The 21875-nt window shown below is 36.7% G+C and overlaps 3 protein-coding genes across 3 annotated transcripts; 2 read left to right on the forward strand and 1 right to left on the reverse strand.

Annotated features, from left to right (window-relative positions):
* The first annotated feature begins 723 nt into the window (after positions 1-723).
* Positions 724-3104, forward strand: LOC141331602 (endonuclease domain-containing 1 protein-like). Its single transcript, XM_073836651.1, has 2 exons — positions 724-1041; positions 2523-3104. The coding sequence occupies exons 1-2, from the start codon at positions 724-726 to the stop codon at positions 3102-3104; spliced, it is 900 nt and encodes a 299-aa protein (XP_073692752.1).
* Positions 3105-3842: 738 nt separating this feature from the next.
* Positions 3843-4839, reverse strand: ufsp1 (UFM1-specific peptidase 1). Its single transcript, XM_073837569.1, has one exon. The coding sequence runs from the start codon at positions 4755-4757 to the stop codon at positions 4002-4004; it is 756 nt and encodes a 251-aa protein (XP_073693670.1). The 5' UTR covers positions 4758-4839; the 3' UTR covers positions 3843-4001.
* An 8879-nt stretch (positions 4840-13718) lies between these two features.
* On the forward strand, positions 13719-21315 carry epoa (erythropoietin a). The gene is made up of 5 exons (XM_073837539.1): positions 13719-13737; positions 18050-18180; positions 18740-18826; positions 18943-19107; positions 21051-21315. The coding sequence occupies exons 1-5, from the start codon at positions 13725-13727 to the stop codon at positions 21201-21203; spliced, it is 549 nt and encodes a 182-aa protein (XP_073693640.1). The 5' UTR covers positions 13719-13724; the 3' UTR covers positions 21204-21315.
* The last annotated feature ends 560 nt before the right edge of the window (positions 21316-21875 follow it).

The raw sequence follows: 21875 nt of genomic DNA on the forward strand, positions 1-21875 counted from the left end.
AGTAAGATGTGTTCATGACTTTACATAGCTTTATATTACTGCATTTAAATATCAATTTGCTGATAGTGTGTTAATGAATGTGCATTTACAGATGTTTTAACTGCTGAAATTGTGAAAAAAATTCAGTGGTGACTATTCCTAGTTACAGTCTGTTCTACTATTATTGTTTTAAAGCATATGTAAGAGTTGTTGCCGTTTTTACTGAAATAAGTACAGTCAGATAATCAATTAACAGTCCATGTAGCTTTAACAGTTTATTGCTCTTATATTAATGTAGATTATTGGGTTTATCACATATGATTGTATATTACTCAAACATAAAAGTAGCATTTAGTTTAATTTAAATTTACTGTTCTTTTCAATCACACCTTATTCAGGCTCAGGCTGACTAGAAAACTGTATTCACCTTTAAGGAGCCAATGAACATTAGACTAGCAGTGAGCAAATGTACCTTGCTGATTTGCATGATGAAGATAATGGCACATTGAAGTTCATCTTATCAGTTTTAAAGTTTGTGTTATACTCTTTGAACATGGTTTTGCATGTACTTTGTACTCCGCATTAGCATTTTCAGTGGCTATCATTTTATTCTCCACCTACAGTCGATTGGAGAAAAACTTTTTTTGGTTCTGAAATTCTTACCACTGATACTGTCCTGCCAAAGTCAGTCCAAAGAACGTTTTACAAAGAAGAAAGACAACAATTTAAACTGTTTAAGACAACATGAAGCTCAGTGTCTATTGCTGGTCCCGGTTTGGAATAGTGCTGATCCCACTGATGTGTTTGATATTAAGATCACAAGCCGGAGTGGTGGACGACTTCTCCCAAATAGATCGCTGTAAGGATTTTCTTTACATGGGCACTCCACCTCGAGGTTACCTCAGTACTTCCCTAAAGAAGATCTGCCAGCGCTATGTGGACAAGCCTCGCTATGTTACCCTCTACGACCCCCAAAAACACATCCCAGTCTATTCCGCATACACCTTCAAGAAATCAGACGGGGAGAAACGGGTAGACATTCCCTGGATGTTTGAACCGCAGGTGAGTGTGGGCAAAGAATATCATATATACGTACACAATTGTTTTAAAGTTTGATTTTTTTTTTTTACAAAGAAATTATTACTTATTCAACAAGTATGCAGTAAATTGATCAAAAATGATAGTAAAAACTCACATTGTTACAAAAATTTGTGTTTCAAATAAATGCTGTTCTTTGGAATTTGCCTGTTACATATTATGCGCAACGATTTTAAGCAGCACAAATGTTTTTAACATTAAAAAATAAAATAAGCAACGATTTTGAGCAAATCAGCATATTAGAAGGATTTCTAAAAGATCTTGTGACACTGAAGACTGGAGTAATGAATGCTGAAAATTCAGATTTGTCATCACAGAAATAAACTAGCATTTCAAAATATTACTCTTTTATTTTAATCAAATTCATTTTACCAAAATAAGAGGGATCATACAAAATGCATGTTGTTTTTTATTTAGTACTGACCTGAATAAGATATTTCACATAAAATACATATAATCCACAAGATAAAATAATAGTTGAATTTATGAAATTTACCCTGTTCAAAAGTTTACATACACTTGACACTTGCCTGAATGATCCACAGTTGTGTTTTTTTTTTTTTGTTGGTAGTTTATGAGTCCCTTGTTTGTTAAACGCCCTGCTGTTCTTCAAAAAATCCTTCAGGTCACACAAATTCTTTGGTTTTTCAACATTTTTGTGTATTTGAACCCTTTCCAATGACTCTTATACTGCCCTTTAGAAGAACTTAATTTTACCCTGATCTTCAAATTAATGCTCATAATGCATCATGTTTCTTTCTGAAGCATCAGTGAGCATTTGAACCTTCTGTAATAGTTGCATATGAGTCCCTCAGTTGTCCTCAGTGTGAGAAGATGGATCTCAAAATCAAACAGTCATTGTTGGAAAGGGTTCAAATACACAAAAATGCTGAAAAATCAAAGAATTTGTGGGACCTGAAGGATTTTTCTAAAGAAAAGCAGGCAGTATAACTGTTCAGGACAAAAAGGGACTTATGAACAGCTATCACAAAACAGAAAAAACAGCTGTGGATCATTCAGGTAACAACACTGTATTAAGAATCAAGTGCATGTAAACTTTTGAACAGGGTTATTTTTATAAATTCAACTACTATTTTCTCTTGTGGACTATATGTAAATGTCTTTTATGTGAAATGTCTAATTCAGGTCTGTACTAAATAAAAATAACATGCATTTTGTATGATCCCTCTTATTTGGTAAAATAATTAACATTTTGCAGATTCTGCAAGATGTGTGTAAACTTTTGACTGTAAAAGCAGCCTGAATTGTTACCTGACTTTGCAATACCTGTTTCAATACCAAAAAAAAAATAAAAAATACAAAGCTTGAATGTTTCTCTCCTGAAATGTTTGAATTGTAATCATTTGACAAGTTTGTTTATTCTTTCTCTTCATGCTTCTGGGAATATAAATCTATTTTACTCATGCATTTCTCATTTTGAACAGCTGGCAACTGAGAAAGGAAGCAGTAACATGGAACCTTTCCCTCAGTCTGCCCTAATGCACAAAAACTTTGAAGACACACAGGCTGTGTTAGAAGACTACGCTGATGTGGTGCAATATGAACGTGGCCAGATGAACCCCGATGAGCATCAGGCAGACCCGCTGGACAAAGCTGCCTCCTACACACTGACCAATGTAGTTCCCCTGATAAGGGAGTTCAATTTTGGTCCCTGGAGCACACAGGTAGAGATCACCCGCAAACGGCTCAACAACTATTGTCACGGAAAGGCTTATGTGATCACTGGGGTGACAACATCAGGTAATATGATTCGACGTGATAACCTAGATCGTGTCGCCATCCCAGAGTTCATGTGGACAGCCTATTGCTGCACCGATTACGATCACAATGCTCCCTACTCAGAGCGGTATAAGTTCCCTGCGTTCGGCGCCTACGGCCTTAATGATCGTGTGAACAACCACATGGTAGAGGTTCCCATCAAGAATCTGGAGAAGTTTCTCAAGGGCAAAATGGAGGTAGACAAGAACTTCCAGATCTTTTACAGTGACTGTGTGTCAGATGTGTAAAAGTGAATTGGATAATGAACTAATCCGTGGTTTATTATCATCAGAATTGCAGATATTACATTAAACTTAATATAAAAACATATGCATTTGTGTATAATGAATGGCAATGTTTTAGCTCATCGAATTATAGAGATAGTTCATCCAAAAATTAAATTTCTGTCATCATTTACTCACCCTCATGTCATTGCAAACCTGTATGAGTTCATTTCTTCTGTTGAACAGAAAAGAAGCTATATTAAAAAATGTGGGTATTTGGTCCCCATTGACTTCTATTGTATTTTTGTTTCCATACTATAAAAGTCTATAGGGACTAGCAACTATTTGGTTACCCACATTCTTGAAAGTATCTTCTTTTGTGTTCAGAAGAAGAAAGAAACTCAGGTTTAGGGCGACATGATGGTGAGTTACTTTTTAGAGACTAAAAAATTCAGCAAGACAACTAAGCTTCATTTCTGGTCTTCATTGATGACCTTTACCTTTATTTGAGATGTTATTATGTATAACATGCTGTACTTCCCATCTGTAAAGCTAAAGCACATTTTGAGTAATTTAATTAGATTAAATTACTATGAATGTAAACATGACAGTCGTATCTGTGAAATAAATATTAAAATAAAAAGTCCCATGGTTCATTTATCAGTTCACTGTCATGGTTTGATATTCAAATACTACCTTTCTCTTGCTGTGACAGCTTTGAGGCAAGTTAATGCATGAAAGAAATTAGCATGGATGTCAATGCCATTTTTATTAAGTTATTTTATTCATGTGATTGGGTGAAACAGAAAAAAAATTCATAGGGAACCTAATGATAGTCCTTGTTCCACCCATATGTATGTATTAAGACAATGCATACTGTAAAACCCTCACATACAGATAAACAGGGAAAACCCAACACTGTCACTTTTTAGCAGTAAGAGGGAGACAAAGATTGTAGAAGGAACACTGATCCAGAGAACCAACTGCTTTCCATGAAACCCAACCTTGACTTTGCAATGACTTTTTATCCAAGGGACAGCCGAAGTAATGAGGGTCCATAACAAGCAAATAACTCCCCCGTTTACCGGTGCACACACCTAGGATCCCCTTAGAGGAATTGTCCCTGTCTCCTCCCATCATAACAGGTGACCCATGGCTAAGGAAGTGGTCATGAAGATCTTCAACGGCTTGATCAAGCTCCTTGCCATACCGCACATGCAATATGCGGCAGGGAACATCATAGAGCTGGTCAAGAACAAGACTTGCCTCAAAAGTCCCAATCCACTCTCTGGAACCCAAGAATGAATCGTGTTTGTCCCCTATTTCCACTAAAGTTTGTTGTATTTCAGAAAGACTAGGTGGGTGTCTGTGGCTCATGCTTAGAGGTTGATTAAGACACAACCATGAAGCCATGGTCTGAATAGTCCTGTATCCACAACCCCAACCTCTGTCATTCTCGCCATCACAACCATAGTGATAATAGAGACACTCTCCTGATATCACGGAGCATCTGTCACAGTCTGGAGACGGCTGAGGTAGTCCGTCATGGGCGTTCTTTACTAATGTATCTTTCCATGTTTCGTTATTGGCTGTTATCGGCGTTTGTCCACAAACATGTCTACCCCAATCTATAAACTCAGTTTTCTTATGTGTCCCTGTTTTTTCGGACTCTTCCATGTCAGTACGTGTGCGTCGATACTTTGCGTTTACAAACTAAAAAAAAACACGAATAAACGTTTCATGGTTAATGACAGCGCGACACAGATGTCCATCTCTGAAACTCTTCCCTCAGGTGAATGAGCTTGTTCTAAAACAGTTCCGCCTCAAATTCGAACAAAAAGTGTAATAATGAAAATTTAATAGGCAGCAAATAGCGTATCTAAACACAGTTCTGCGTATTGTAAAACCAATACTGCGAGACAGCTCTGAGATTTCAATTTAAACGGTTTTGGACAACTGATGAGATTGGATAAACAGTGATAAGTGACATAAAAAGGGACTAAAAATAAGATGAAACTAGAGTTAACGAAACAGGAACGCTCCGTAGGTTTTTAATGATGCACGTTATTGTTATTCTCTCCTAATTTATTTACGAAAAAAGCTAACTCTTTATTAGCCAAACCGGCGGAACGGCGTACTTTGCCGAACCGAACCGAACCGAAACGAAGTGGAATCATTCCTCACTGTAGAACCGAAAACTCTTTCTGTTGCAGAGTTTATTTGTATGTACTCAGCAATTACACTAGTTATATTGCCACAAGTGTTTGAAGCGATATCGTCAGTCTATCAGCAGGGGGAGACAGTGCTTTTGGGATTTGACTGGCTTTGGAGAAAACTGTTTGATTTGGCAACTGAATAAGGTCAGCTACGTTGTTACAAACTTTTATTAACTGATTAGAAAATTTGATTTTGCAATAAATGCCAACTTTGTGATCAACATTTCCTGTAATGCATCATGTTACAGCTACTGAACTGATTGTTTAAAGATCATGTGTGTTTGTATAATGCTTTAGGAAATAATATAATTGACATTTTATTTGTCCCTCTTGTTGTGTGTCCTGTTGCTATCTTAAAAACATTTTGATTGGAGCTTACAGTCTTTTTGTTTCTAGAAGTTGTTTCCTTATGGACAGAAACACAGTCAGACCGCATCCTCCTCTGTCTAGTTCCCATACACATGAAGATAAACAAAAACCCATGCAACCAGAGAAACAACACTGGCAGAAGTAGTATCACACATGACTCTGCTAATAAAGGGTTCCAAAGCAGGAACAATCCCTAAAATATCTCTGGATAGACTGGATGCCATTGTCAGGAAAAGGAAAACAACCTGTATGGGTATAAACAAATGGTTTGGTAAACAAAGCTGTTTTTGACCTATTATGCAGGATTAGCCCATGCATGCTATGGCTTTTGGGGCTTTTAATCATTAAATTAGATTACATAAAAAATTATATAAAACTGTCCCATGCCATTACCACATAGGACTGTGAAATGGTAGAAATTTGATCCAGCAAAACTATTTATTTTTTGAATAAAATGCAGGATTAAGGTTACAAAATTTCCCCAAAATTAATGTTAGTTTCTTAACAGCTGGCTTTAGTGGATGCATATGAGAGCCATTAAACTCATTTAAACCATTATTACATCAAGGTCAAGACACAGCAGGTAGGTAATAGAAACAGGAAAACGTGCATAAAAACAGATCACAAGGTCAAAGAATAGACTACGATAAACAATGTATGATAAGGGATACGTGAATGCTGGCCTGAAATTGAATGTTTTGACTTAAGATAGACTAAAGATGAACACTTAAGATCAGACACAAATCTGGAGATGGAAGACATTCCAAAATGAACCTAAATGTCAAGCCCCCAATGCAAAATGCAGCGGTTAGAATGGAAAAAATAAAACCCTATACCTAAAGAGGTCACACTGTGGATGTGTAGTTATGATTCAAGCTGGACACAAGACTGTACGGATAACTGTAGGTGAGTGGAGGCTGGCAATGTCAGACTGAATTGCGCATTTATTGCATCCAACTTTTTCTTGTTGGGTCCTTTTCTAAGATTTATGATTTATTGCGATTGTGGACATTTTATTGCTTTAAAGATCGCATTTAGGAATTACTAACTTAAGTGTTGCTACTTTATGAGAATTTTTGTTGCCAAAACCTTACTAAGCTCACAGGTTTAACATTTTTGTTGATGTGTATTGTGAACATTTCTGTAATATTATGTAAGACACTTGTGACTGCTGTCTTCATTCATGAAATGACCTCAAGGTTTCTTTTCGTCTATTGGCAGGCTGTTGGTCATTCTCTGAATGGTTTAAATGTGAATTTGGCATAGTGACATGATTACATGTATCTGCTGTTTAAGGCTGGTCAACAGCCAGAACAATGAGTACTGATCTAACAACAATAACTATGTTAGTGGTAGCAGATTACACACATGCCTGTCAACTAATTTTAAAATGTTCTTATGTTTATTGGTGTTGAAGGAAATGTACGGTATGTGACTTTATGTGCAGCGTGTTTTGACTTTGCGCTAACTGAAATCTTTTGAAAAATATCCAACATTTTGCATAATTTGTGGACTCAAAGGCAAATAATATACATTGGGAAATAAATGATTAAGCTGGTGAATGATATTTTGTTTGAAGAAATTTATTAAAGACGCATTTAGATTGAATAAAGAAAAATATTGATTTAATTCCAAAATAAAGAATGTTATTCACTTTTGTTGAAGTGCCAAAGATAATGACTATTTTTTATTTCTATTGTTTCTGCTGGAGAGAGCAAAGGCCAAGCTAGAAATATCCTTACATGCTTACAGACAGAAAAAGCTGGCAATCTATCATTGTAAGGGCAGATTTTATAAGTAAATTAAGCTCTTTCCAGTCTATTAAAATCCAAACACCTCCTAAAGAGCAGTGTGATATTTATAGCCGAAGATGAAGGGGTGGGTAGCAGGGTCCAGGGCGAGAGGAAAGGGTCTTCCTGAAACAATCAGTCAGGCTGTTTAAAGCAGTAGAGTCACCAGCAGGCTGTGGGAGAACGCTGCTGAATGATCTGCAGGTTTCCTCTTTTATTCTGCAGACCCTTAACTTGAAATGGAGTTGGAGCTTCACTTTGTAATACATCCCTATGTAAATAAACCCAGCTGTTTTCAACAGCCATTACTTTTAAATGTCACATGATCTTACAGAGATGATCCTAATATGCTGACTTGATGTTAATTGTTATTCATCAATTGTTGATCAATTGTTATTCAAGCTTAACTATTATCATTGTTGTTGAAAACGATGATGAATAGAAAGTAAAAAAAACCAGCATTCATTTGAAACAGAACTCTTTTGTAACATTATAAATGTCTTTACAGTCAATTTTCAATAATTTAATGTCTTTTCGTTAAATATGAAACTATTAATTTATTTTATTTTTTATACCCAAGTCTGTGGTGAAAGTGAATCGTTGTATAGTAGTCAACATTTAAAGTGGATCAAAACCTTTCATCAAATTTGTCCTAAAACCAAAAAGAATACCCATTCTTGTTTTTAGGACAACTTTGATTAACTTTTTTAATCCACTTCAAATGTTGATTACTATATATGACACATATACAAATTTTGGCATACAGCTCATGAAAACCCAAAATTCCTATCTCAAAAAATTAGCATATTTCATCCGACCAATAAAAGAAAAGTGTTTTTAATACAAAAAACACCTCAACCTTCAAATAATTATGTTCAGTTATGCACTCAATACTTGGTCGGGAATCCTTTTGCAGAAATGACTGCTTCAATGCGGCGTGGCATGGAGACAATCAGCCTGTGGCACTGCTGAGGTGTTATGGAGGCCCAGGATGCTTCGATAGCAGCCTTAAGCTCATCCAGAGTGTTGGGTCTTGCGTCTCTCAACTTTCTCTTCACAATATCCCACAGATTCTCTATGGGGTTCAGGTCAGGAGAGTTGGCAGGCCAATTGAGCACAGTAATACCATGGTCAGTAAACCATTTACCAGTGGTTTTGGCACTGTGAGCAGGTGCCAGGTCGTGCTGAAAAATGAAATCTTCATCTCCATAAAGCTTTTCAGCAGATGGAAGCATGAAGTGCTCCAAAATCTCCTGATAGCTAACTGCATTGACCCTGCCCCTGATAAAACACAGTGGACCAACACCAGCAGCTGACATGGCACCCCAGACCATCACTGACTGTGGGTACTTGACACTGGACTTCAGGCATTTTGGCATTTCCCTCTCCCTAGTCTTCCTCCAGACTCTGGCACCTTGATTTCCGAATGACATGCAAAATTTGCTTTCATCCGAAAAAAGTACTTTGGACCACTGAGGAACAGTCCAGTGCTGCTTCTCTGTAGCCCAGGTCAGGCGCTTCTGCCGCAATTTCTGGTTCAAAAGTGGCTTGACCTGGCGCCTGTACGCGGTGGCTCTGGATGTTTCTACTCCAGACTCAGTCCACTGCTTCCGCAGGTCCCCCAAGGTCTGGAATCGGTCCTTCTCCACAATCTTCCTCAGGGTCCGGTCACCTCTTCTCGTTGTGCAGCGTTTTCTGCCACACTTTTTCCTTCCCACAGACTTCCCACTGAGGTGCCTTGATACAGCACTCTGGGAACAGCCTATTCGTTCAGAAATCTCTTTCTGTGTCTTACCCTCTTGCTTGAGGGTGTCAATGATGGCCTTCTGGACAGCAGTCAGGTCGGCAGTCTTACCCATGATTGCGGTTTTGAGTAATGAACCAGGCTGGGAGTTTTTAAAAGCCTCAGGAATCTTTTGCATATATTTTATACATATATATATATATATATATACAGTCAAGCCCGAAATTATTCATACCCCTGGCAAATTCTGGCTTAAAGTTACTTTTATTCAACCATCAAGTTTTTTTTTTTTTTTTTGGATTAGAAATGACACAGACGTCTTCCAGAAGATAATAAGACTATGTACAAGTGGAATCATTGTGGAAAAAAATATTACTCATCTTTTGTTTACATTTGAACAAAAAGTGGCATGTCCAAATGATTCATACCCTTCTCTTTAATCAATAGAACAGCCTTTATTGGCTTTTACAGCAATCAAACGTTTCCTATAATTGCTGACCAGCTTTTTGCATGTCTCCACTGGTATTTTTGCCCATTCATCTTTAGCGATGAGCTCCAACTCTTTCAGGTTGAAGGGTCTCCTTACCATCACCCTTATCTTTAGCTCCCTGCACAGATTCTCATTTGGATCTAAGTCAGGACTCTGGCTGGGCCACTGCAAAATGTTAATGTTATTATCTGCTAACCATTTCTTCACCATTTTTGCTTTGTGTTTTGGGTCGTTGTCATGCTGAAATGTCCACTGGTGCCCAAGGCCAAGTTTCTCTGCAGACTTCCTGATGTTGTTGTTGAGAATTTTGATGTATTGCTCCATTTTCATGGTCACATATTAAAATGATTTATTAAAGATCATGTGACAATAAAAACTGGAGAAATGGCTGCTGAAAATTCAACTTTGCATCACAGGAATGAATATATTTCGAAATATATGAAAATAGTAAACAGTTTTTTTTAAATGTTTAAAAAAAAAATTGTTTAAAAAATAAATAAAAAATTTACATTTTTTTTATTGTACTATAATTTAAAATGTGATTTAGTCCTATCACAAAGTTAAATTTTCTGCAGATTTTACTTCAGTCTTTAGTGTCACATGACCCTTTTGCGTGTTGTAAAAAATAAAAAGTTACTGACTTAAAACTTATAAACAGTATGTACATCTGTGCATATATCATGTATACCCTTTGGAGTATAAAGAGACTCACTAACAGTGCAAACAATCTGAAAGAAAGCTCTACCCATTGAACTCTCGGTTATTAATTCTAGATGCCTCTTATCCAGAAACAATAACTTCCGACAGGCCACCTTAGTGGCTCCGACCTCCCCGTCCCCTATTCTTTTATGTGAGTTTCCTGTCTTGTGGCGCGCCACTGGACCTCAAACAAGGAGCCTGATCTGGCTCTCTTTCCATTCAGGAATCAAGACAGTCATCCTCTACTTACTATGCAGATCTCCCTCTTATTTTCACTCGCTCTCTCTCCTCATTTCTGCAGCGGCAGCTTCTGGCTGTTTTTGTTTACTAGTAAAAAAAAGGGGAGGGTTGTCCTTGGGTCTTCCTCCCACACATAGCCCCCCTCTCTTTTTTAATCATCCCAATTTCAATGACAGGGTCCAAGCCTCGGAGTCACTATGCCGGGACTCCCCCGCCCTCGCCCCCTCCCCAGCCATCACACATGTTCCACAGCACGTACCTTGTCTCTCTTTGCTCTCAGTTTGGCTCAGGCAGAGCAAACAGTAGTTTGATCAAACAAGACGACAAATGATTTAGAAAGATTTAGAGCCATGACAACAAACATGGTGTCTGTAGGCAATACAGAACTTGTCTACGTGTGTGCAAACACCTTATTATTGTGATGTTCACTAAAACAGAGGAAATAATACACAGCGATATCCAAACAGTTTTTATAGTTTTGTGAGATAGCTATGACATCTAACACAAAGAAGCAACAGAGAACATGCCTGTGGGTGTGTGCGCAAATTACTTAATTCTGATGGTTATTGAAACATATTAAATAATATACAGTGATTGTCTCTAATATCGCTAACCCTAACCAAACAGGTAAAGATGTTAGAAGTAAAACAGCAAAGCGTTTTGTGGTGATTTTTTTATAAACAAGAAAAAAAATTGTATATTTGCGAAAGCATTTAAACAAATTATCCTTAGAACTGACAGAAGTTGGGCCTCATGAGTATATACATTGTACAACTGTTGCCCAAACAACCTCTATCCTCTATCCAGTCATCCTTCAACAAACAGACCTGGTTGAAAGAGCACGTGAAATACATGTGCTACAAGTATATGCAACTGCACATAAAAAAATTTTCACGACTTACTACTGAAACAGACACATAATTTAGCCTACTATTTTTTGGCTGTAAGTATTCTGGTCAAAAAAAAAAAAAAGCCACACAAGTAACCTTTGTGCCTTAGACACAATCCATAGAGATTCTCTCTTATGAATGCCCCTTTAGAGATGTATAGATATACTTTATTGATCCCTGAGGGTAAATTCAGTAGCTTTGAACTCTGTACACTCTTTGTCTTCTCAGTGACCCAGTGTGTTTTCCTGGATAGACTCATTTTATACCTTCCTGGATTACACTATTCTGTGCCAATTACATTTCAACACATTTGAAGTGTAATATTCCTAATGCAATATAATGAAGCTCCGATACATTTTGTCCTTGGTTTTAGATTACATTTGTAAGAGCCATGTAAGTTACTAGAAGTTTATACAAAGTTCATCTATTTGTTCAACTCCAAATGGCATCCGCAACAATCTCCAGAGATTCAAAATTTGGACTAAAAATAAAGTTAACTCTTAAACAAAGATTTCAAAAAGGGGTTTTCACAGAGATGCCATAGAAGAATCATTTTGGGTTCTCCAAAGAACTTTTCATTGAACGCTAAGTGTAAAGAACATTTCTCTAATCTGAAGAACCTTTTGTGGAATGGAAAGGTTCCATGAATGTTAAAGTTCTTAATGGAACAATAGATGCCAATAAAAAACCTTAGTAATCTTGGAGAGTAATAAAATGAAACAGATTTTGCAATTCATGGTGGAGGGTGATGTTGAAGTTCCCCTGGTACTTAATATAAATATAAGAAATAAGAGTGGGTGTGGTGGAGGAATGCTGGAATATGCTGCTTATAATGTGGCTAATATATCCTTATTGTGATGTGAATAACAGGATTAGATAAACTATCATTTATAGCCAGTGTTGTGGAGTTACATGTAACAAAATTATGTAATTACAAAATAAATGTAACTGTAGTTGTTACAGTTACTGAGAATAAATGTGTAATTAAATTACAGTTACTTGGTAATGATTACAAAAGGGGTTACACATCTGAATGTTTTTACACACATACAGATTTAATTGATTTTTCCCCCCAAATTGCATTAACTGCTCTAAAATATGAGACAACGATGTTTCAGGAGTTTAGGACACAGAATAGGACATGTTTACTTGTTTTCTTATTATTTGGGTTTATGCTTTATTTTTTAGGATTAACTGTTTTTAACATTGTTAGATGCCAGTGTTTTCTGTCATATCTGCAGATTTGATTTCAAAAATAAGATCATCATAGCTATTAAAATCTTATGATCTTATGATCCTAAATCTGTATTTAACCTCAATATAGTTTTAAAGTAAAAACAGGTTATATAAAGTGTTGAGCACTACTGTAAGGTTCCCTGCCAACTTTAAATGTTTGAAAATGGTTAACAGTTAAAAACATTCATTAGAAATTTAAAAAAGTAATCAAATGTAATGCAAATGTAATGTAATAACCTACATTTTCAAAGTATTTCCAAATCTTTAGTTTTTTACCTGAAAGTTATTTATACTTGGCATTTTAACATTGGTTAAGTTAGTCCCCCTGAAGCATCTTGGATGGTTACAAAACTGAAGTCTCATCCATTCATTTGACTTACCTCCTTGTTGGCTTGAGATCTGCAAGTTGCTATAGGTTACCACTGGCATACAACCTTTTATCTATATTTAAACAGCATATATGTGGACATGCAGCTCTAATTCTTTCTAATGTATAGGTCTACTGAATGAATATTAAGAGCTGCCTCTTGGACCCTATAGAAAAATATCCACCTGAGGAACTAAGAAGCATACAGGGATACATAGTTGTGAGTATTGTTTCATTTCTTTGTGTTACCACCCTTGTCTGGAAGTATACAGTGGAAAATGCAGTTAAAGGATCATTGTAAATTGCCTTGAGAGGAAGCCGTGCTAACCCTTTTTTGGTGCGCTATTTACTTTGAGAAAACAGATATTATGTGAGTAACAATGAAAGACTAATCCCTTCCAAAACAGGAAGCCGATCTGATAACTATCACGAGACTGTTATATTTTATTTTTATTTTCAAAGTCATGGATTGAAAATAAATAAATAAGCATTACGGAACCAATGAGTGCTGACAATACCTTAAAAAGCTTCGGTTGCAATTAATGGGCAATAGACGGAGCTATGGACGAAACGGAGAGCATCCTGTAAGGACTAGATTCTGAGATGCAGATAACCAGTGAGTAAATTAAACGGCCTCAGCCTGAGGTTTAACATTTTGCAGATGGCCCATGGGTGACAATCCATTCTCCACCTCTTTCTGGACATTAATGAGAGGGGTCCACCTTTTCTGCTTAGTCGCGGTGCGCTTTTGTGGAGTGAGGGGGAATTAACATTCATAGAAAGCTTGCCAATAGGGTGCTCCAAAGCCGAACGGATCGCAGTACGTGCCTCGTGGGAAGGGACGGTGTCATTGTATTTGATCGCTTGTGCGTCCCACAGAGTACTTGGAAGCAGCGCGTAGGGCTGGATGCGTCTGTGCTCCAGTCTATCCATGTCTTTTGTGCCACCAGTTGAGCTGTCTTTGCGCGATATTTCTCATTTTTAATCATGTGTTTGAAAAATGCCAAGCTGTTTTGCGAATGTTTCACGGTTCAGGTAAGATACCTACGCTTTTATAAAATTGATTTTTATGTCTTAACGTTCATTTAGCAACTTGTGCAAATTTAGCGAATTGTGTTTTTGTTGTTTTGTCGAGTAAAATTAGTACTAAATGCAAAGCAATGCGTTAAACGTTTATTGTTTATCGACAGCATACTTTGGGACAAGAGGCTAAATACAAATTGCCACAAATCATATTATTTTGACAGTAGGAAAGTGAACATAAAATACGCGAAAGTGCATTGGCTATAGTGGGGCAGTTTATCACTGCAATTTTTATATAGCCTAAGTGCAATTAGAAATAAAAAAAGTAATAGATTGATTAAAAACTTTATTTCCCACAGTCCCCTTTGATCCACATCACGTTTTAAAATGAAAACAAAAGTATTATTGACAAAAGAAGATTATTTTGGGCTCTCAGCAATCTATTTATGTTGGACTTTCCCATGCATGACCTGGCATCTTTATTAAGCATGAGTTTTACATTACAATGAGAGCTGACTCAGTGTAAAATTGCTGCATCATCAAAAGTTGACAATGGACTAGCAAATTCTGTTCTGAAAATGAGAGTGACTTTGCAGAAAAAAACTCCAGATCATGAGGTAGGATGATCATCCATGATCACACATGGCTTTCCAGTGATATTACCTGTAAGCAAAGAAAAAATGCAGTGAGAAATTGTGTAGATCTGGTTTAGTTGTAGTTTCCTGATTGAGCTCTTCGTTGTGTTAAAGTTTTAGATAATTTCTATAGACAAATTAAACTATAAAAAAAAACTTTCTTTTATTGATGTAGTGGTCAATGTATACATGCTAAAATGTATCGAATATATATTTTTAGGTCAAGGTCCTTGCTTTTACCAAGGATAAGACTTGCCACTGTGACAGTGCTCTCTCTTGCAAGGCAAAAAATAGACTCTAGTTGTTGGCATTTAATGTTGGCACTTTCTCTGTTACCTTTAACATTGGCTAAGATCCTAACTTCAATCCCCCAAACTCGTAGACACTCAGTGTATTTGGCTGTTCCCTCTGCTGGAGAGTAAGGCATGGGATATAGTCTCTCCCCTCTTCCTGTTGCTATCAGTAACTCATTCAGTGGGGTAAGGTCAAGTGTATGCATTTGTGCAAGGGTATGCAGAGTTAGCACATGCTTCACTAAATGACTTGGAGGTTAATTCTCTTAAAATCAACCTACTGCCTCTTGACTGTTTGAATCTGAGACCCTGCAAGTTTCTTTTAATGGCCTGTAATTTTTTATAATTCAAGAGTAATTCAATAACTTTTTTATTGTCTAAAAGTCTCTAGTATATAGATTTTTACTCTCCCTTTTTTTGAAAATTATTTATGACATTGTTATTGAGCAACCAAACATTCATTTGATCAAAAGTGACATCAAAGTCCATTTTTTTGTCAGTTCTGCTATATGTACCAGACATACAGAGAGTTGAAATTGCGTTACTCTCAGACCCTAGGTGCATACACATAACATTAAATACAAAAGGTATACATTTAAAAATAGAAATAAATACAATTATACAAATTAAATATATAAAAAAGGATGATTGAGTTATGACTTTCACATTGTTCCGGGCCATTTCAATTTCACAAAAATACACTTTTAAATGAAAAAAAAAAACTGAAAAAAATGTATCACAGCCTACACAATAATATTAAGCAGCAAGCTGTTTTTAACTCTAATGATAATAATGTGCCAAATCAGCATATTAGAATCATTTCTGAAAGGATCATGTGACACTGAAGAGTAATGGCTGCTGAAAATTCCGCTTTGTCATCACAGGAATAAATTACATTTTAATGTATATGAAAAAAGGAACCAGTTCTTTTAAATTGTAATACTAGTTTTTACTAGTTTTTACTATAGTTTTGATCAAATAAATGAAGACTTGGTGAGTATTAAAGACCTTTGAACAATACAATAACTAAACCAAACGTATATATGGAGGAAGGCAACAGCATCCATGCATGGTCTCTAAGTGGTCTTGTAGTAGCTAGGTCACTATAGCTGATGCAGATAGGGGCTGCCTAAAATAAATAAAGCTCTATGCTCATATGTTTAAGTGTGGGAGGCCACGCTTAATTAAATTACGTGACTGTGAAATGCTGGAGACTTGGTCAGAAGAAATATAGGTCTAGTTCCTGGAAAAGCTGTTGGAGATGGTCTGATTACATGGTGGACGTGCATTCTGTAGCATTCAGACAGTTCTTGGATTTTCGATGGGTCATGGTGTCAACCGAACTTCTGTTGCCTTCGTGACAAGACACCATTCCTTGCCAAGATCAGCAGTAAAGTGATTTGTCAAGCAGAGGCTAAAAGAGGAATCACATCCGCTCTTGAAGAAAACACTGATCATTGACGTTCTGCTCTAAATTTTGACCCAACCTGGAGTACTTCATAACATGTGCTCAACATAAGAGCATCTTCTTTGATGAGAGTCATATTGTGTCATTGCCTGCTGAAGCTGAAAGACTGCATTCAAAATTTTCCAATAAGAAATAAATGCTAGAATATCACATGACTAACTACATAGGATGAATACTTACTCAACGTAATACTTATCTGCTCTGAATATACACAAGCAGTACTACTGTAGAACCTCATGGCTTAGGAAGCAATAGGAAAAGATGAGAATTACCATTTGTTGCCACTGCAAATATGTATTTTTATCGTTTCATTTTTGCTTGGACTCAGACGTTAAGTTTCACACAATCTGACACGCATGTGATAGAGGATTAGATGCTGCAGACCAGACATACACAAACACTCTTTTGGTGTAATCCGTCTCTTTATTCCAGATAGACAGAGGTTTCAGTATTGTGTGGGTGTGTCTCCACATTTCATGTGTTGTCTTTTTCTTTATGAATCGAATTTTCTGCTTTTCAGATGCTTCTTATATAAATCTTGACATTTGTTGGCTTGTTTGCTTAAGTTTGTCATTGATTTATTTACTAGTGAATGAAATCAGATGGTTATTCTTATGTACAAATTAAGACGTTAAACTTGTAGTCATAGAATATAAAGGCCATTCATACCAAAGATAATAACTTTAACTATAAATTTTAATAATGGCTTCTATAAGAATAGGGAAGTTCACAACACATCTTGGAATCACTTTCAGAATTATTTTTCCATCTGATGAATGATAAAAACACTGATAGCTAATCAAAATCCATTCGTCTGTAAAGAGCTTGAGTGTTTAAAGTGGCAGACGTCATAACTGAAGCATGCCTTTACAATAAGCAGTATGTTATCATGCGTTGGTGTGGACACTTTATATAGTTATCATTATAGTTATCGTTCTTGACGTAAATGGGCCTGAGCACAAATGGAAACGGAGAGGTGCTTGAATAAGGGCTGGATGAGGTGGATGAGTGTGTTCATCCATTGGCTAGGAAAGGTCTGGTTTAGGAACCAGATGAGCAGAAGTACTTCATATTAATACAAAATCACTTCATATTTCTTTACTTAAATGACAGTGCTCCACCTTGTGGCAAGTCTTGTTACCATTCTCTAATAGCAGATTTCTTCAAGACAAAATCAAAGTCAGGTATAGTCTGTATTTACAAAAGATTGTATGTATACACTAAGTGGTGTTATGTATTGTAAAATACAAAACTCTTCTGCTACAGTTTTGCTATGTCTGCTTGTTATATTGCGTGTTTAAGAGTCTGAAAGTCACTTTTGGTGTCTGTATGACAATGACTTTTGCAGGAAGGGGGTTTGGAGAGTGGATTTTGTTAAATCTGACAGCCTGTGGGAAGAAACTGTTCTGGAATCTGGTTGTCTTGTCTTGAGTGCTGTTAGTTTTTTTCAATCTTATCCAAAGAGTGAATTAGTTTTAAACTGTTCTTCATTTGTTTTGTGTGTACCAGGACTCTTTGCCTTACTGCTGATGGTGCTGGAGTGGACCCATCCAGGCCTGTCCTCCCCATTACGCCCCATCTGCGACCTGCGCGTCCTCGACCATTTCATTAAGGAGGCTTGGGATGCAGAGGCTGCTATGGTGAGAGATTTTATAATCACTTTTAGTTGTAATTCCAAAATGTTCACTTTCTTGCATTGCATCTGAGCAATTTCTTTAGTCTTACATCTTTGCAATGCAATCTGTCATCTTCCTGTGTGCACTTTCTAGCTGTTTTTGAACACTGAATATCACATGACTTAGAGCTAGATAATGACAATTGTCTTCTGTAGAGGTGCTTTGTGGCTAAATTGCATTCATTTCATGTTTGCAACATTGACACTGTTATTTAAATAAATTGAATCTAAATTAGCCGCTTTATAGTTGAATTTTGTTCATTAATGAACTTTGCTAACATTGAAACTGTCATTGAATTAAACTGAATAAACACAGAACTAAACTAAGCTAAATAATGGTACTGTTGTCTTTATAAAGCTGCTTTACAGCTGAAATTGTATTTGTCCCATAATTGAAGAACTTTGCAACATACAATACTGTTATTTTCACGTGCAGTACTGTGATGCTGCTTTTAAACAGTCTCTGTTGTGTAAAGTGCTATATTAATAAATGTGATTTGAATTGAATGTTTTTGCTATCGCAGATAGCGTGTAAGGATGCTTGCAGCTTTGCAACAAACTTCACTGTTCCTCTGACCAGAGTTGATTTTGATGTCTGGGAAGCAATGAATGTAAGTTTTCCTGCATGTTTCTGTTGTGAAGATTGTAATACAATATAGATAAATAATGTGGTTAACACATTTAGTTTTAATATTCCTTTATGAATATATTCTGTATGTCACTTCAGATAGAGGAGCAAGCTCAGGAGGTTCAGTTAGGCTTACACGTGCTGAACGAGGCCATCAGCTCATTACAGATATCTAATCAGACTGACGTGCTACAGTCCCACATAGATGCCAGTGTTAGCAACATTGCCAGCATCAGACAAGTGCTGCGAAGTCTCAGCATACCGGTGAGTTACACTGGTCTCTTATGCTTACTAAGGATGCATAAAATACATACAATATATTTTAAAATGTAATTTATTTCTGTGATGATACAGCTGAATTTTTTAGCATCATTACTCGGGGTCACATGATCCTTCAGTAATCATTCTAGTGTGCTGATTTGCTGCTCAAGTAACATTTCTTATTATTATCAATGTTTAATATGTGCTGCCTTATATTTTAGTAGAAACTAACTTGTGTAGGTTCTTTGTTGAAAAAGGTTTAAAAGAACAACAGTTATTTGAATTTTGTTTCTTGCTGAGTATACTTTTGAACCATAGTGTAAGTTTTGGAATTATTCATTAGCATAATGGTTAAGTACAATTCTAAACAATACAGTTCTAAAATACACGTAGAACTGAATTTACATTTACGTGCATGCATATGGCAGATATTTTTTTTCCAAAACAAGTGTACAATGCATTCAAGCTGTACATTTCATTCAATACACATATATTACATCAGCTTATCTGTTCTCTGAGAATCAAACCCCGTGAACCTGGCATTGCTAGCGTCATGCTCTGCCACGCAAACTACAGGAACAGGAAAATGGATGTTATGCTAATCAAGCACAGTATACTGCAAACTTATGTCGGCTTCAGGAAGAGAGCATGTTCGTCATTTTATGGTGATTGTGTTACTGTGTAGTTGTGCTAATACAAACAGCGACAATGAGACTACACTCTTAAAGGTGCCATAGAATGCATTGATACAATGTATTCAATTGTTCTCTGATATCTACATAGAAGGTATATGGCATAGGAAAGGGCAACAATTCTCCAGAAACGGTTTTGCAGGTCCATTTACAACCCTAGGATCTGTCCCTAGAATGAAATGGTCTGTTATTGCCTTATTTGGACGGTTCATGAATAATAATGATGAGCTCTGCTTTGATTGGCTGTTTTTACAGAGCGGCTCATTTCAGTAGTTCGCACATGGAGGAAATTATATATTTAATCACGGAGCTTGAGCCGCTATTAATATGCGGTTCGTTGAAATTGCTGTTTTGAATGCACGATCATTTTACTTTCACTTTTGTGATCGCATGTGCTCTGTGTAACGTTACACTACAGCGGCAGTACTTACCACATAAGTTTAGATGCTTGTTAGTGATGCTCAGGATCTGTAAATCATTCACCATCGCCCATGCAGTCATCTCTCTATTTATGTGGTAAGTGAAATCTTATGTACTACAATGTAACAGGCTACCGCTAGCAGTAAGCTAACAATGTCCCTTCAGTGGCTCGCCTTATTTTATTAGATCGCCTTATTTGTTTTCCTTGCCTTTCTGAGTAAGTTACAGACACCAACCATCCCTGCACTTAACATCTCCTGCACAACCTGGAACATAACATTTATTCCTGTGATCTGCCATTTTCTCTATTATTCTCGCTTAGTTTTTTTTTTTTTTTTTTCACAATAGCCTAGCTGCAGAACTTCTGATGATTGGGCTATGCAAATGTCGGGGGCCGTAACTATTAATGACTCTTGTGTAATAGTCGCTGTTATGTTAGGATTAGCCTATTTTTCAGTGGTCTTTTGCAAACACTAGATTTATATAAGAAGGAGGAAACGATGGTGTTTGAGATTTACGGTATGTCATCTCCATGTACAGAACTGTTATTATTCAACTATGCCAAGGTAAATACAGTTTTCCATTCTATGGCACCTTTAAAATAAGTCTGTAAAAACAGGGTCCAACACACAGGTATTTTCAAATATTTTGAAATTTTCTCAAAACTGACAAACCCTCAGACCGCCCGGGATGCAGAAGAGTTTTTTTTTTCATTGGAACAGATTTGTTTTTTTCTTACAGAGAGATTATTTCAGATTTAAAAGAATGAATATGTGTATGTCTAAAACTGCACATTTACACTGCATATTAACTAATTTCCCTCTGTTTTTTCAGGAATATGTACCTTCAACCAGTGGTGGAGAAGACAAGGAGATGCAGAAAGTATCCTCAATCTCAGAGCTGTTTCAGGTCCACATTAACTTCCTGCGGGGAAAGGTGCGTCTTCTGCTCGCCAATGCACCTGTCTGCCATCAAGGTGTCAGCTGATAGACAATTCTGGGCAAGGGCCAAACTAATTGGAGCTTCTCATATCAGGAGGCAGGATATGGGCTATTACAAAGGATATGTCGCCAAAGATTTAATGACTGGGAGTTGTAGAACTCACAAAGGGAAAAAACTACAATCCCCAAGAATGCTAAGTGCCCCCTATGGCTCTCTACTCTCTGTGTGTTGAGCATTTGCAAACCCACCTGCGTTACCTGACAAAATCAACCAGACACAATGATAAAACTTCAAGTCGTCACTCCTCTTTCCCAATATGACTGATGGCACTTGCCCAGCCCAACTGGAAAGGTTTATCTGGGACTTTTTAAAGTGTTTTGTATTGCTTATGAAATTGTCATTATTTATATAGATGATATATTTCAGCTGGAATCACTGGCTTTTTTAGGTTCTTCTCTGAAGCTCTTCAAGTGAAGACCTCTTTTCCTCCATCTACCATGGCCTCAAGCACCTCCAAACTTTGAACTGTTGATAGAGAAAACTATTTATCAATATTAATTATGCACTCTAGGTTTTATATTCATTTCAGTGTTACATGTATGTATGTATGTATGTGTGTGACTTTTGTGAATGCTGCAGGGAATGTTTCAAGCGTCAGGGGAGGAAGGTTGTAATGTTGAATTCTTACGGGTCAGTTGGGGTGAACAGGAAGAAGGA

This window comes from Garra rufa, chromosome 3 (genome assembly GCF_049309525.1).
Source record: "Garra rufa chromosome 3, GarRuf1.0, whole genome shotgun sequence".
Classification (NCBI taxonomy): Eukaryota; Metazoa; Chordata; class Actinopteri; order Cypriniformes; family Cyprinidae; genus Garra; species Garra rufa.